The sequence below is a fragment of the Danio aesculapii genome, chromosome 3 (genome assembly GCF_903798145.1).
Source record: "Danio aesculapii chromosome 3, fDanAes4.1, whole genome shotgun sequence".
NCBI lineage: Eukaryota > Metazoa > Chordata > Actinopteri > Cypriniformes > Danionidae > Danio > Danio aesculapii.
Genome location: NC_079437.1, coordinates 39970896 through 39987664, shown reverse-complemented (window position 1 = coordinate 39987664; position 16769 = coordinate 39970896). Strand labels below are relative to the sequence as shown.

The window sequence follows — 16769 nt, the reverse complement described above, 5'->3', positions numbered from 1 at the left end:
ATTAATTCAAGTACTTTACTATATAACATGATAAAAAACACTACTGTATTTACTATAAATTACTATAATATGTGTCATTACGCTGTGGCGACCCCAGATTAATAAAGGGACTAAGCCGAAAAGAAAACGAATGAATGTATATAATAATAATATTCATTCATTCGTTTTTTTTTCGGCTTATTTGCTTTATTAATCTGGGGTCGCCACAGCAGAATGAACCGCCAACTCATCCAGCTGCAACCCATCACTGGGAAACATCCATACACACACATACACTACGGACAATTTAGCTTACCCAATTCACCTACCCTACAGCACATATCTTTGGACTGTGGGGGAAACCGGAGCACCCGTAAGAAACCCACGCAAACACTGGGAGAACATGCAAACTCCACACAGAAATGCCAACAGGCCCAGCTGAGACTCGAACCAGCGACCTTCTTGCTGTGAGGTGATTGTGCTACCCACTGCACCACTGTGCTGCCCTAATAATAATATTCATTTATTCATTTTCTTTTCGGCTTAATCCCTTTATTAATCTGGGGTCGCCACAGCAGAATGAACCGCCAATTTATCCAGCACATGTTTTACGCAGCGGATGCCCTTCCATCTGCAACCCATCTCTGAGAAACATCCATACACACTCATTCACACACATACATACACTATGGACAATTTAGCCTACCCAATTCACCTGTACCGCATGTCTTTGGACTATGGGGGAAACCGGAGCACCCAGAGGAAACCCATGTGAACGCAGGGAGAACATGCAAACTCCACACAAAAACGCCAACTGACCCAGACGAGGCTCGAACCAGCCACCTTCTTGCTGTAAGGTGACAGCACTACCTACTGCGCCACTGCGTTGCCCTAATAATAATAATTAATAAAAAAAACAATTTAAATATTAAAAATATTAAAATATTAATTAAAAAAATAAATAATCAGCATTTTTAAATTCTCAGGATCTAAATAAAGTCCATATAGCGTATTAAAGCATAGAACTAGATGATGAAGCAGAATTTCAGCGCAAAAGAACGGATATCCAGGATATAAAACAGACATTAAAGTAGGAAAAGCAAGCTGCATGCCAGTGTCTGAAGTGCTCGAACGCACAAACTAATGGACCCAAGAAAGATCTTGGAAGGATAGAAGTCAATTCTGGCAATGTTGGAGAAGGAAAAACAGGTGAAAGCAATCAAGGTTATTACTAAAATATGGTTGTAAATTCCCCACACATCTGTTATCATGTGTGAAATCAAGCAAACATGTGTTATTGATTAACAAATTAAAATAAAGTAACATAATGATCCAAAATGATTCCGTTTATTGGCTCTAAAATACCTGCTGTGGCCCTTTAGTACCTGGATGTGCAAAATCTGACAGGAGACCCTAGCCGGGATGAAAGAACAGCCAAGGCCCAAAAGGAAAATAAAGATCTAGAGAAACTTCAGCAGGTAGAGAAAGATCTGCTATTATTAGCCTATGATTAAATCTCTTCTCACAGGAAAAGAAAATCTGAGTGTCACTGACATGCAAGATCTCACCACTGATTTGGAGAAAGTTAAATATGTTTTAATTAAAATTTGAGAGATTCCATTGACAGCCTATGCCACAGTCACTGCAAAGGTCCAGAAAAATATAATGAAGAAATCAAATCTGTCTGTGATGAGGAATAGGCATATTGAAGACTAGTTGCTATTTTCCCCATTGTTTCATAAGATGAAAGAGGGTGTATATCATGATAATTTTGCCCAACTTCATATTAATCTTGAGTACCTATAGAGTAGTACTACATCCATCCTTTCTCTGAAAAGCCCTTAGGTTTTAAATACTTTTAAAGTCAAAGCTTACCAATTCTCTTTGAAAAAACAATGTGATAAATACTGTGATATTGATGTATATAACACAGTGGAACAACTTTGTGTATGTAAACTTTTGGCACACAACAGTGTGATCAGTCTAGGTTGGTTCCTGGAGGGTACGATCACACCAATGTGGTTAGAACGTTAGGTGTAGGTCATTGATCAGCTGCTAAATTCAAATCTCCTCTCCCTCGCTGGCTGTAAGAAGTAAGAAACATGACCAAGCACTTGTCAAAGATAAAAAAAAACTTACAATGCTTTCAATGAAATAACATTTGCTTAGGTTGCAGACCTTTTAATTCACAGATTTACTAGGAAAACAAAACATTTGTGCTTTGTAAAACATGCTGTTATCTATGGAAGATGGAAATAATAATAATAATTTACTCTGACAATGGGTGTCATTTACAACAGGTTATAAAATAGGTTTTTTTTTCACTTGTTGCATTACTATATTATAAAACTGTACTTTAGATGATGTTACTTCATTCTCCTCCCAATTAAACAGCCACTTACCTTCATTAAGGAGAAGTTATGAATTGACGTGTAAATCCAGAAGCTCTAATTTCCACTAAAGTGAATGAGGCTGTGACATGTCATGTCATTAACCTGATTGGTTGCCATGGAAATTTAAAGGTGATGCTTTCTAAATAACTTGAGAAGGGGAGGTCGGCTGAAGTGTTTAAAACTTACATATGAAAGTGTTAAATGAACTAGCTAAACAAGATCAGCTTTCCCCCTTAAAGGCACACTTTTTGGAATGTTGTGGGTGAAACCTATGTTGCAGGTGAAAGATGTGCGCTCGCACTGGTCATGCACATGCTTTTCTGTGAGAAGCACCCATGAGAGGTATTTCCGTCCTTGTTTGTGTAAGGGCCAGACTTGAAATGTATTTTTTGCAAAACTAGACCCAGAGGTAAGATTTTTGGAAAAGGGTTATATCCGAATTATTGTTTGAAAACTAACCCATGCTTGGGCACGAGTGTCCTCTAACAGTGTAACTCTGAATGCATAAAATAGCTTAAGTTTGAGCCAGTAGAGTCTCACAGACTGGTTTAAAGTGATGGTTCACCCAAAAACGTAAATGACCTCATCATTTACTCACTCTCATGTGGTTTTAAACCTTTATGAGTTTCTTCTGTTAAACTCAAAAGAATGGATGCTGGTAGCAATCAACTTCCAAAGAAGAGAAAAGAACTTACTATGGAAATCAATGGGTCCCAGAAACTAGTGCTTAACAAAATATATTCTTTTGTGTTTAACAGATTAAAGAAACTCACATACATACCGGTCAAAAGTTTGGGGTCAGTAGTATTTTTAAATGTTTTAAAATAAGCTTCTCCTGCTCACCAAGGCTGCATTTATTTAATCAATAATAAAGAACAAATTGTGAAGTGTTATTGCACTATAAAATAACTGTTCAAAAGTAGTTTATTATTTAATTTAATCATTTATTCCAGTGATTTTAAAGATGAATTTTCAGCTTCATTACTCCCGTCTTCAGAGCCACATGATCCTTCAGAAATCACTCTAATATTAATTATTATTATTATTATATAATTATTATTATTATTATTCATTGTTATTCATTGTTAAAGAATTACTATTCATTGTTAAAGAAATATTGACTGGAGTAATAATTTCATTTGAATCTACATACAATTTCTTATGAACTGTCCCTTTCATGGTGTTTTCACTAATCTTCTGGCTGAGTTAAACAGTGAACTTATGAAAATGTAAAGATGTTTATACCTTTTAATAAGTCTATGTTGGTTTATGTTAAAAGGGGCAGGGCTTTGTATTTAAAAGGCAGCCCCAAACTCAACTTTAAGGTCAAGTTAAGATGGCGAGCGAGTGACCTACTCTGGTGCCGTAAGCAATTCGTGGCCTGTCTGTGTATAATAGTGTGGTTGTACATAACATTTGTTTGTTTGCTAGTTATTTGTTCTCTTATTTTTGGTTATTTTGTTACTTTGCTGTTTTTTAGGGTTATTTTGGTTTCAGAATCAGAAGAATCAGAATCAGAAAGAGCTTTATTGCCAGGTATGTTCACACATACGAGGAATTTGTTTTCGTGACAGAGCTTCTACAGTGCAACAGGATTACAGAGACCGGACAAAAAACAGATAATAAATATATTTTAAAAAAAAAATAGAAGTAGTGAGTGCAAATATACAGATTGACAAGTGTATGTACATGTTTATTACTATATACAACGTTATATGTGCAGCTGTTATGTGCAAATTGGCATGTAAAGTGTGTAGTTAAATAAGTGTATATGTGTATAAAAGTGTATAGCAAGTAGTGATGTTGGCTCCACAATTATTATCATCAAGTGTTCATGAGATGGATTGCCTGAGGGAAGAAACTGTTTCTGTGTCGGGCTGTTCGGGTGCGCAGTGCTCTGTAGCGTCGACCAGAAGGTAAAAGTTCAAAGAGGCAGTGTGCTGGGTGTGAGGGGTCCACAGTGATTTTGGCAGCCCTTCTGCTCGCTCTGGATAAGTACAGTTCTTGGGGAGTAGGAAGGGTTGTACCAGTGATTCTGCACACTCGTACACTAAATGAACCATCACTTTGCACGTTACATCACCCAACAAGCATTTTTTTCTTTTTAAAAGATAGATGTCTAATAGACGTCTAAACATAATCGTCTTTGCTAAAACTAAATTTGGGCTGTCAGTGAAAATCTAATAGATGTCTAAGAATTGGCCAAAACTAGACTAGTCATCAAATGAACAGAAATGAATGACTACATATATGAAGTCTGTCTAATCTGTCTATTTGACGACTAGTTTTGGGCTATTCTTATATGTCTATTAGATTTCCACTGACAGCCCAAGTTTAGCCTTGTTTTAGCCAAGCTGTCTACATTTAGATGTCTATTAGACGTCTATTAAACACAACATTGTTTGCTGGGCAGCGAGGCATTTTCTCGCTTTACCATACATCAAGAACCCACCGTAAGCCTTCCTCGTTCGTCAACCTCACACTTATAATGTACACAATAATGTTTTCACTAACCTTCTGGCCTTTGGAGCACTTGTGATATAGTCAATAAAGGGGCTGAAACTCTCTGATTTCAATTAAAATATCTTCAACTGTGTTTAAAGGATCAATAAAAGTCTTAAGTGTATGAAACAACATAGGTGAGTAATTGATGACAGAATTTTTATTTTTGGGTGGACTAGCACTTTAATGTCTACCTAGTTTAAGGATGGTTTGAAAGTACCAATAGAATATATAATTTATGAAAGAAATGTACAATTTGCATAGATTTTAGTCTCATGCATCTGCACCAGTTCCAGAAAAGAAGCAGTGTGACTATTATATAATGTAGTCAGCAGTGTGAGGAATTGCAGACAGACCTTGAAAGCTCTCAGAAGGAATGCTGTCTCTTGATGACACTGGTATAAAATATCAGCTCTGCCTATGAGGAGCTCCTCGATCATCTGGAAACTGTTAGGAAAGATGAAAAGAGCATTTGTGGTATTGCAGGCTCTTTATGGAGAATTATTTAGTATCAGTGACAATAGATTTTGTTTTCAGTAACCTTTAACCTGTTTTTACTTCTGAAAGAAAAACATCAGAATACTACAGACCCCCTCTAAGACTTCCTCTTAGTTTGTCTGGAGGAAAAGGTCAGAGGTCCTGGTGAAGGTTTGAGGAACAAGATGAAAATGGAATCAGACTCGAATGATATTGACATCCAGACACCAAGATCCATAGTTAGCTGGTTAATACCCTTAAAAGACTGTAGCAGCAGGCTACATATTTTATCATTAGAGAAATATATATTTTTAAATGTTAGTAATAATACATTTGGCCTCGCTTAAGTATGAAATTAATAGCAGAGCAGATGTCGCCATTTTTCGCCAAACTTGAATGTCTGAGGCTTCAGGTTTTATTCACTTCCAGTTATTTTGACTTGTACAAAACAGCTTGTTGATTGACATCAGACTTGTATTTCTGAACATAATATTTAACGTATTGTCACAATTAACACCTGTTGTAGTGCAAGCAGTTTTACCATTTACTGCTCTTTGATTTTCTTATGACTGAGAATGAACAGTGTTTCTCACACATTAAATTAACTGATTCTGCATTGCACAAAATAGTGGATAAAATGTCATCTTGGCCAAATTGTGACTGAAAACAAGGAGTGTGTAGTGTAGAAACTCTTTGAACATAAAACAATAGCAACAAGTGTCACAATGAGTATGACAATGTCAGTTGTGGACAAATATTTAATACAGTAAAATACACAACCTTCATTTTACCTGCTGGAAAAGAGAAATGGACAGCTCGCTGAGGTAACAAGTAGGATGGAGAATCTGTATTAAAGAGTTTAGATGTTTACATATGCATCAACTCAAATTGTGCATCATTGGCCCTGTTTACATTTGGTATTAAAATGTTTTTTTGTCAGTTTGATCCCAATTGAACAATGTTAAATGCAGATGTAAACTGCATTAAGCTTTAATTGTAAGTTTTGGTTGAAGGTAAAAAAAAAATGAAACATTTTTTTCAAATTCTGATATCCACTCAGAAAATGACTTTTGCTGTTTGTTCAAACTACTTATTTAAAATGAGTTGAAACAACAAGATTCTTACTTTTTTTTGGGACAACTTAACTGTTTATGTTCAATCCACTTACATTTCATAAAATATGCTTGACAACATGAAGTTACTCTGTATCATTTCCCATTATCTAATTTCCTGTTCATATGCTAAAAATATAGCTGTCCATTTACTTGATATATGTCACAATAATAAATAACTATGCTGCTACCTTAAAACAACTCATTTTGTCTTTCACAAACAATAAATAATATTTGACAACATTAGATTTTGGTGACGTGGTGGCACAGTGGGTAGCACGATCACCTCACAGCAAAAAGGGCACTGGTTCGAGCCTCGGCTGGGTCAGTTGGCATTTCTGTGTTCAGTTTGCATGTTCTCCCCCGGTTCGCGTGGGTTTCCTCCAGGTGCTCCGGTTTCCCCCACAAGTCCAAAGACATGCGCTATAGGTGAATCAGGTATGCTAAAAATCTACCGTAGGGTATGTGTGTGAATGAGTGTATATGGATGTTTCCCAGTGATGGGTTGCAGCTGGAAGGGCATCCGCTGTGTAAAACATATGCTGGATAAGTTGGCGGTTCATTCCGCTGTGGCGAATCTAAATTAATAAAGGGACTAAGCCGAAAAGAAAATGAATGAATGAACATTAGATTTTTGTTTGCATTGGCTTGCTTGCATTCTCTTCAAAGAGCATGCAATGTCTGTGAATTGGTGCATTTCTTTAGTGAAATGTGTATTTATGAGTGCTCTGTTTCATGAATACATTTGGTAATCATTTAATTTTATCCAAAGCAACATAAAGGGATACAATTTCAGTCACCAAAACTTTAACGGTTTAAAAGGTTTCTGATGTTCTAATGACTTCTTGAATAAATTAATATGCACGCAATAACGTATAAACACTGAAGTTGCATGAATGCTGCATTCATCCAAAAAAGAAAATAATTAGGAAAAATTAAATTATATATATATATATATATATATATATATATATATATATATATATATATATATATATATATATATATATATATATATATATATATATATATATATTATTGCAGTATAAACATAAATTATTGCTGGTGATTTTTTTTTCACACTGATGTTTTTTGTTTCATAAGCTTTATATATCACCAGGAACCACTGGTATTATTTTAGTTTTACCTGTATATGATTCTACTCCAAAAAAAAATTCTGCATTATTTACTCATCCTCCACTTGATCTAAACCTGTTTTTGTAACTGTTAACCACAAAAGAAAATATAATAAACAATGTTGAGGAAAACACAGACAAGGACCCTTTTCACAACACTGTTAAGACGCATTTAACGGTCATCAGCATCTTAAATCCTTTAAAGTTTTTAATATTTATATTTTTTAATGTATACATATTAATATGTATTTATGTATGCATTAGATCATCTTTGCATCAAATTACAAAAAACAAATTACCGTTTGTACGAGGCATTTCAAATGCAGAGTCATCTATGGCCAGAGTAAATTTGATGTTATTCTCTTGTCTGATTGCCGTTATCAGTCTCACATTATTTTTTCCATATTGTGAAAATCTTGATAACACAATTGTTGAGTGTTTCTTTTGTTATGTCAGCAAGTAGGGTTAAAAAAATATTTGTTGTACTCTGCACTCATAGAAATAAAGGTACAAGAGCTGTCACTGGGGCAGTACCTTTTCAAAAAGTACATATTTGTACCTGAAGGGTCCATAATGGTACCACAAAGGTACTTTTTAGGTACATTTGGGTTACCAATGTGAACTCTTTGGGTACAAATATGTACTTTTTGAAAAGGTACTGCCCCAGTGACAGCTCTTGTACCTTTATTTCTGAGAGTGTGTGTACTAATTGTACCCAACAACGACGACTACTATGTCAATGGCTGCTTTCCATCCACACTCTTCATTTATTGTGTTCAACAGAAGAAAAAAAGAAAATTGGAACCACTTAAGTGAGTAAATAATGAGGAAATTGTCATGTCTGGGTGAACTATCCCTTTAATGAATCACCAAAAGTTACCTTCATTTGCCAGAGAGTGTGTAAATTACCAACAAATGTTCATTTTTCAAGCTGTCCAGAAAAAAGTTCTAAAATTATTTTACATCAAGAGCTGCACTCTCCAGTGTGACCTGTGGAGCCCGTCCTGCTCACACACTCCCATCTCTTACCATTGTCTCCTGAATGACTTCAACACGGACACGCCCACTGCTCTGCCGTGCGTACGCATGCGCGCTGAGCCGTGTGCCATTTCCTGGATTCCTTGACAGGCCGAAATCAGGGAGCAAGAGAGCAGTCGGAGTGAATTCGTGTCGACTGTCCAGAGTCCGCGAATTCAAGTCCGTCCAGCGTACAACCGCTAGCGAACATCTTTACGAAGATTTGACCGAGAAGCGGAGCATCTGTTCAGGTAAACGAGGCCCGTGTCATGCCTTTTTCCGTCAGCAGGGAGCGGACTCAACCGGCATCTTGAGAAAGGCCTTCCTGATCCTCAAATTTAACAGACCACGAACATTTGCGTAACTTCAGTCGCGCTATAATAGCGTTTGCGATTATATAACGTTATACAGACTTTTAACTTTATATCCGGAGTCTTTTTTCCTGCTTTCTGTGTGATCGTTCTGGAATTGATGTGTTTTTCGCGTTAGCTTTCGGCTAATAGCAGGCAGACAGCTCGCGAACAGAAGCCCTCGGCATCAGATATTGATCTTCTGCTTCACCCACGCCCTGAAAATCGGAAACTGACAGCCGTCATCCTGTTTTGCTGGTTGAACAGGCCTCATTTTGGCTTTAGTGTGTAAATACAAACGAAAAACTGTGCAGGTGTAGTTGAGGACATGGACAGACGGACGTGATTTAGCCTCGGGCTGTCAGTTTATCTGTGCTGGTTTGCGTAGTTTTCAACAAATTTAAAGCCATTTACTATTAATTACAGAGCGCATGCTTGGAGAAAGAAGTAATAAGGAGGGAATTAAAGTTGAGAGACGTAAGTTTGATCAAAATGTTAAGTTCTCCTCGTTAATCATTTCTTTTCTGCCAAATTAAAAGCAAAAACATAAATCTTGGCGTGTCACCAAAGTAGGATCGCGTTAAAAACAGGACTGGATCAGCTTGTGTCAGTAGATCTTTCCCGCCTATTGTTCATATTCGAGCCACTCCAACTCCATTCCAGGTTTTGCATTTGCTTATTTAGAAATATTAATAGTCATGGTATTATTATTTTTTTGTGAACAATTGTTTTTATTATTTCACTTTTTGTTTAATATAGAAAGAATACAGCATATGACTATCGTAAAACAACCCCTCATCCCCACCCAGGTAGTCTTGTTCTATAATAACAGAAGTTAAAAGATTGCTGTAAAAAAAATGAAAATAAAAAACAAGAATAATGTTAAAGCAAATAAAGAGTAGAAGTTAAGAACAAATAAAAAACTATTACATAATGAGATACATAAAGTACATACAAACCGAAAAGCTGCACATTAGCAGTACTTAACAATTTTTGACTGAGCTCCATGTATGTGTGCTGTTGAATGTTTCATACAAATAATGTCCAGCAAAGATAGACGCCATTGATATCTACTCACTCTATGAGCAGGGATTCAGCGGCAGACTAATATTTTCTTAGCAGCTGTGAAGGCAGCTAAGATTAAGTTCTTTTGTTGCATTAAGAGTGACATGTTGGAAAAATCATAGTGGAGTCAGTTCTACATCTTTTCCTAACAAAAATGAAGTATCAATCATTTGCCAGCTGAGACCAAATAGAATTTGAAGGCCAAAAAGAAGTGCAGGACATTCCCGATAATAATGAAAATAAGTGCCAACTGCCCTCTGTAAACATCAGTTACAATCTGTAGAAGGTGGTAAATGCATATAAAATCGTTTTAAGGGAGATAAATAGTGTATGCAATAGTTTCCAATGTATCATGTGATGATTTTGTTTTTTGTTTTTTGTGGAGGATGTAATGGTGTCCCAAATTTGGTCAGAAAATAAAGATTGTATATGTCCACTGATATACTTAGACCAAGCAGTAGTAATGAAGTCATGGTATTATTTAATTAATATTATTATTATATGATTACTGGCATAGCGATCAACCATGAGTTTTGCTGCTTTTTCAGGCTGAGGTGCAAATTCTTTGAAGATAATGTCACTTCACCAGTTTTTGTTGGAACCCATCACCTGCCACGCATGGAACCGGGACAGGACCCGTAAGAAAGCCTCTCATTTCTTTTATGCTTTTATAATTTTTTTAACTGTCTAATCTCATGTTGTGCTTTATTGACAGAAATTGCTATCAGCCCAAACAACCACGAAGTCCATATATACAAGAAAAGTGGAAATCAGTGGGTGAAAGTTCATGAATTAAAAGAACACAATGGGCACATCACAGGTACAAATCTCTGCAGATCTGACTGAAGAAGAATATCATGCTTGCTATGTTACTAGCAAATGTTATGTTGAAATGACCAGCTAATAGTGTTGTCACGTTACTGGAATTCAGTACCAATCGATACAGAAATTTTAATAACATCCATTTCCTGCTTACAATGCAGCGCTGTTGAGCACGTTCTTAAACATCAATGATTTGCAATTGTGTTCATGTGCTCAACAGAAATGACTGATTGGCTGTGAAGCTCATCAGTTCACCAAACTCACCTCTGTTTACTGAGTGTAACCACAGATACAGGGACATTGGAGCATTTTAAAGCCACGGTTCATCAGCGGATTGCTCGTATGTGTGCTTGTAGACAAACCAGCTGATCGAGGTGGCCAGTGTCCCTGTATCTGTGGTTACACTCAGTAAACAGCGGTGAGTTTGATGAACTGATGACTTTCACAGCCAATCACAGTCATTTCTGTTGAGCACATGAACACAATGGCAAGTCAGCAGTGTTTCAGAACGAGTTCAACAGTGCTTAAATGTTAGCGGGAAATGGACGTTTTTAAAATTTCTGTATCGATTGGTACCGAATTCCAGTATCGTGACACTACCGGCTAGCAATTTTTGTGTTTATTTCTAGGCATTGACTGGGCTCCTAAAAGCGATCGTATTGTGACCTGTGGAGCTGACCGAAATGCTTATGTATGGAGTCAAAAGGACGGCGTGTGGAAACCCACCCTTGTTATTCTCAGGATCAACCGTGCTGCCACGTTTGTGAAATGGTCTCCTCTGGAGAACAAATTTGCAGTGGGGAGTGGAGCCCGACTCATATCCGTTTGCTACTTTGAGTCTGAAAATGATTGGTTGGTCACAGTTAAAATCTTGGGCCGCTGCACTTTTTAAAAATGTAATCCTTCAGGTCTTAATTATTATTTTTTATTTTAGGTGGGTTAGTAAACACATCAAAAAGCCCATCCGTTCAACTGTCCTCAGTTTAGACTGGCATCCAAATAATGTGCTTCTGGCAGCTGGGTCATGTGACTTCAAATGCAGGTGAACTTTGCATACACTCGATGTCTTTAATTAATGAAATGTTATGATAAGTGCTCTGAATCATATACGTTTGTTTTTAGGGTGTTCTCTGCATACATCAAGGAGGTGGATGAGAAACCAGCTCCAACCCCGTGGGGGTCCAAGATGCCTTTTGGGCAGGTGATGGCAGAGTTTGGTGGGGCGGGAAGTGGAGGTTGGGTTCACAGCGTCTGTTTCTCTGCCAGTGGAAACAGATTGGCTTGGGTCAGCCATGACAGCACTGTCACTGTAGTGGACCTCACAATAAGCTCAACGTGAGTATCCCAGATAGTTGGTGTGTTAAAAAAATGCTAAAACCATTTTGTATTTGCTAGTGGAGATATTTTGTAACAGATCATGATAAATTGCATGCATCTCTTTTGCAGGCCAAGTCAGCTGAAAACCGAATTCCTTGCCCTTCTGAGTGTGACTTTTGTTTCTGAGAACAACATAGTGGCAGCAGTAAGAACCTTTACATTTCTAGTTCAGTTCGCTTCTCTTGGGGAGTTTGATCTGGAGTAAATATAATAATATATACACATTTAGTCTAGGTCATTTCAATCTGAACCCAAGTATACAAAGTAAAAACAAGTGCTCATGGTATGTGCATATTATGTTGTTTTAATTATTGGAGAGTTATGAAGAGTTGTTATGAATGCAATATTTGATACATAAACAGAGAATCACTGCATAGGAACAGATTTCTGGGGTGTATATTGAGGAAAAAAACGGACTGATCAGGCATGCTAGAGCATTTAGTTTTTTTAGGGCTGCATCTTGGGACATCATGTCCCGTTTTTGGTTTGTGTAGATGTCTTTGGTTATTTCAGTTTGGAATCATTTGGAAGCAGGCCAAAACCCACCATTCCAGCAGCCGTCATTTATTTATTCATTCATTTGTTTGGTGCAGTGTTCACACCTATTCGAATGAACTGCATAAACACAGCATTCATGCTTTCTAAGGCTGTTTACACAGAAAAATGCTGTTTTATATGAAAGTGCTCCTCATCCAGACTGGCATTTTTACTTGCGTTAAACAATCTCTGTCCACACTATACAGCCTAAATCGTACGATATCTGACTATTCACCCTCACTGGGCATGCACATATTTTGCTGGCATGCATACTGCTTGTGTAATGGCCATGTGAGACTGACTTGATGAATCGGAGAACGATACATAACAGTCCAGAAGATCAGTCAGAAATGGAACATTTCCAAACTAAAAAGGGTCTTCAGTGTTGTCAAAATGCTCTATTTCTGAAGGTCGAAGACGTTGAAGTAGTGTGGAAACTAAGGCAAAACCGTAACAAAACATTGATCCTAAAGCTAAAACGCACTAGTGAAAATTGCACCTAAATCTAACTGAACCAGCTAAATGTGAATTGAATAACCTAACCTTGCCATGGACTTAATCTTGACTTCTTATTTCCCCCATCAGGGTCACGACTGCTGCCCTATGCTGTTCAGTTTTGATGATGGTGGAACCTTGACCTTTACATCCAAGTTGGACATTCCAAAGCAGAGCATCCAGCGCAACATTTCTGCCATGGAGCGCTTCCGCAACATGGACAAGAGGGCCACCACTGAGGACCGCAATAGCACCCTAGAAACCCTGCATCAGAACAGCATCACGTAGGCCAAAATCCTAGCAACTTTATATACACATATACTAGGCATGGTATAAGATTCTGACATTATGATAACCTTGGATAAAAATATCACGGTTTCACGATATTGTGCTCACTGCTCTAAAATATATTCCTTTTAAATGTCTGGGTAAAAACCTAAAACTTTTCCCCTTTAAACACAATACACATTTTATTTTGAGAAACATTTTGGAGCAGTAAACATGTCAGGCTAATCAATTCAAAAGAATCTCTGACTTCTGCTGTCTTCATTAGTTTTAAAAACAGATTTCTTCACAATTAAAACGGTATCTTTGGATATCTCTTCTGCTGGAGATACTGTTGTCATAAAAAACATTAAAAAATCTTATAGTATACCTTGGGAACGGTATAGCAGAAAATCTTGGCAGTTTTAAAAATCTTTTAAAACCTTTTTCAAATCGCAGTAAACCTTGAAAACGGTCACCGTCCGATGCCTTATGTACACACACATTAGCGTACAAATGTTTGGGCCATGACAGTAATAAACAATTGTTTTTAAATAAATTAATATGGAAACCTTTTATGAAGCTGTTGAAATACTTCACATAATGAAAGTTTTATTCCGTAGGATGACAACGATAGAGTTCTATGAAAAGGCAATAAAATAAAATAACATAACAGAGCTCACAAGGTTAAGTGCGGTTTATTCATAAACTAATTTCGAGAGGATCACGTGCTTATGATCAACACGGCTGGCTCCTCATTACCTCCGTAATCTGACCCATTAGATGATTACGGATGCATTATAAATAACCAGTTTTTCACTCCAGTTATCTTCGTCTTGAAGCTCCCCCCTTCCACCCCTACTTTTTTCCCCTTTTTCCGATAGGGCGACACGGTGGCCCAGTGGCTAGCACTGTTGCCTCACAGCAAGAACACCGCCGGTCCAACCTCCTATCGGGCTGGTTGGTGTTTCTGTGCGGAGTTTACATGTTCTCCCCGTGTTCGCGTGGGTTTCCCCCGGGTCCCCCGGTTTCCTCCCACCGTCCAAAAACATAAAACCATAGTCAATCGACTAAACAAATTATCACCGAAAACAACCCTAGTTTACACTTCTCATGCGGCGACAAGCAGGGTCGCCCTTCTATCAGGAGGGAGCCCCGGGCTCGAGGATATTACGAGCTCAGGGCTCTCTCCCGGGACAGCATGCCAAATACGCCTTATTGATTATCAGCTAAGTGTGAACTCTTGAAAATACAGCCAATTATAAACCATTTTGCTTATAAGAGCACAAAAAGTAGCCTGTGATAAATGTTATGAATGCTAACTTAGCTTATATTACATATAATATATTACAGTTATCATTTGGAGCATGAACAGTTCCTAAAAGTAATTTTTTAAAACCTCAAACTTATGAACTACAAATTACGGTAACACTTTATTTCGATGGTCCATTTGAGTATTAGTAGACTGTCTGCTTAATAACTGTTGATACTGCTGCTAAACAGACAGTTAACTGACTATAAGAAACTTAGCAAGTACATGTCAACTTACACTAACCATAACCCCAACCTAACAGTCTACTTGTAATCTAATAGGAATTAGTTGGCATGTAGATGTAATGTAATTTAAACTCAACAAACGGACCATCAAAATAAAGTGTGACCAAAATGACTTTTAAATAGTTTATTATTATAATATTTTTGTAATGTGCACAGTATTAAAATCCACATTTTTTTTGCAGCCAAGTGTCTATATATGAAGGAGACAAAAGAGATTGTCGCAAATTCTGCACTACAGGAATTGACGGAGCAATGACCATATGGGATTTCAAGGTTTGTATCGGTTATTTTGAAATGACCCCAAACATGCTTCCTTTTTTATTCCTTGAGTCAACTAAATCAATCATATTTACTTTAATCTTCCCACAGACCTTAGAGTCTTCAATCCAGGGCCTGCGGATCATGTAAAACTGACACTAGCATGACAGCACAAGCAATGCAGCTTGAAGACTAACAAGGAGTTTTCCGATAACACTTCTGAAAGTTTTTAAATAAAAAAAAGCACTGAGCTGTGGTGTGAACTGTTGTGTGACACTTTTAAAAAAAAATGGAAAAACACTAATGGAAAAAGGGGGTTAGGATCTTTGTTTTCTTTTTGTTGTTGTTTTTTTTATTTTTTAAGGAAAAAAATAAATCTATGCCAAAGCTGGCACCCCAGCAGTGTGTGATGGTTGATTAAGATGTTTCAGCTCTCCAGGGAAACCGGAGAGAAGTTAAATTAAAAGGAGAATTTTATGTAAATGGTCTGCTAGAAATAAATGACATATACACACCATTTGGAAATGTCGTCTCGTTTTCTTGTCCGATTCAGTGCCTTCATGATTTGTGATAGTTTATTTATAAACTAATTTCGAGAGGATCACGTGCTTATGATTGACCACGGCTGATCCCGCATTAGCCAATATATAATTCACCAATCAGATGATTTCTCAGTCACCGTAAAAAACAAAAGTTCCATACCACAGTCATCTTTGTTTTGAAGAGTCCCCCCTTCCACCCCTACTCCTCCTACTCTCCTAGATGGGTGAGCATGGTGGCCCAGTGGTTAGGACTGTTGCCTCACAGCAAGAATGTCACTGGTCAAGTCCTTACCAAGCAAGTTGACGTTTCTGTGTGGGATTTACATGTTCTCCCTGTGCTCGCATGGGTTTCCTGCCACCAAAGACATGCGACCTAAGTTAATTGACTAATCTAAATTGGCACCATAGATGTGCTCCTAGTCAGCAGTTATCTCTCCATAGCAATTTCTAATTGGTCATTAGCTATAAACAGCAGGGGAGTTTTCGAGATCTACCTGATCTCAAACTCTCCACTCACCCTGCAAACGGGAGGGAGCCCCATGCTTGAGTATCTTATGAGCTCAGAGCTTTCTCCCGGGACAGTATGCCAAACAAACTTTATTATCGATCATCAGCTAAGTGTGAAACTGACTTTAAACCATGCTAACCATGTTTGCACCCTTAGGCCTGGTTTCACAGACAGAGTTTACATTTAGCCTGAATTAGGCTATAGATTATTGAACACATTTAAGTAATCCCATAGAAAAAACAAAACAATGATAGTGTTGAACTAGCCAGGGGGGTTCGGGTGGTTCAAACGACCCACTCTCCACTAATAAAAGGTCCAGTATTTTCCCAAACATGAGCTTTTGTCTTATTTTGACTGCTATGCCATCATAAATTGTGA

General features: G+C 37.5%; 1 protein-coding gene across 1 annotated transcript; it reads left to right on the top strand.

Annotated features, from left to right (window-relative positions):
* The first annotated feature begins 8700 nt into the window (after positions 1-8700).
* arpc1a (actin related protein 2/3 complex, subunit 1A) lies at positions 8701-15858 on the top strand. The gene is made up of 10 exons (XM_056453967.1): positions 8701-8867; positions 10580-10669; positions 10747-10851; positions 11483-11705; positions 11788-11895; positions 11976-12188; positions 12300-12375; positions 13353-13546; positions 15266-15356; positions 15453-15858. Exons 2-10 carry the CDS (start codon positions 10606-10608, stop codon positions 15489-15491), a joined length of 1113 nt encoding a protein of 370 aa, XP_056309942.1. The 5' UTR covers positions 8701-8867; positions 10580-10605; the 3' UTR covers positions 15492-15858.
* The last annotated feature ends 911 nt before the right edge of the window (positions 15859-16769 follow it).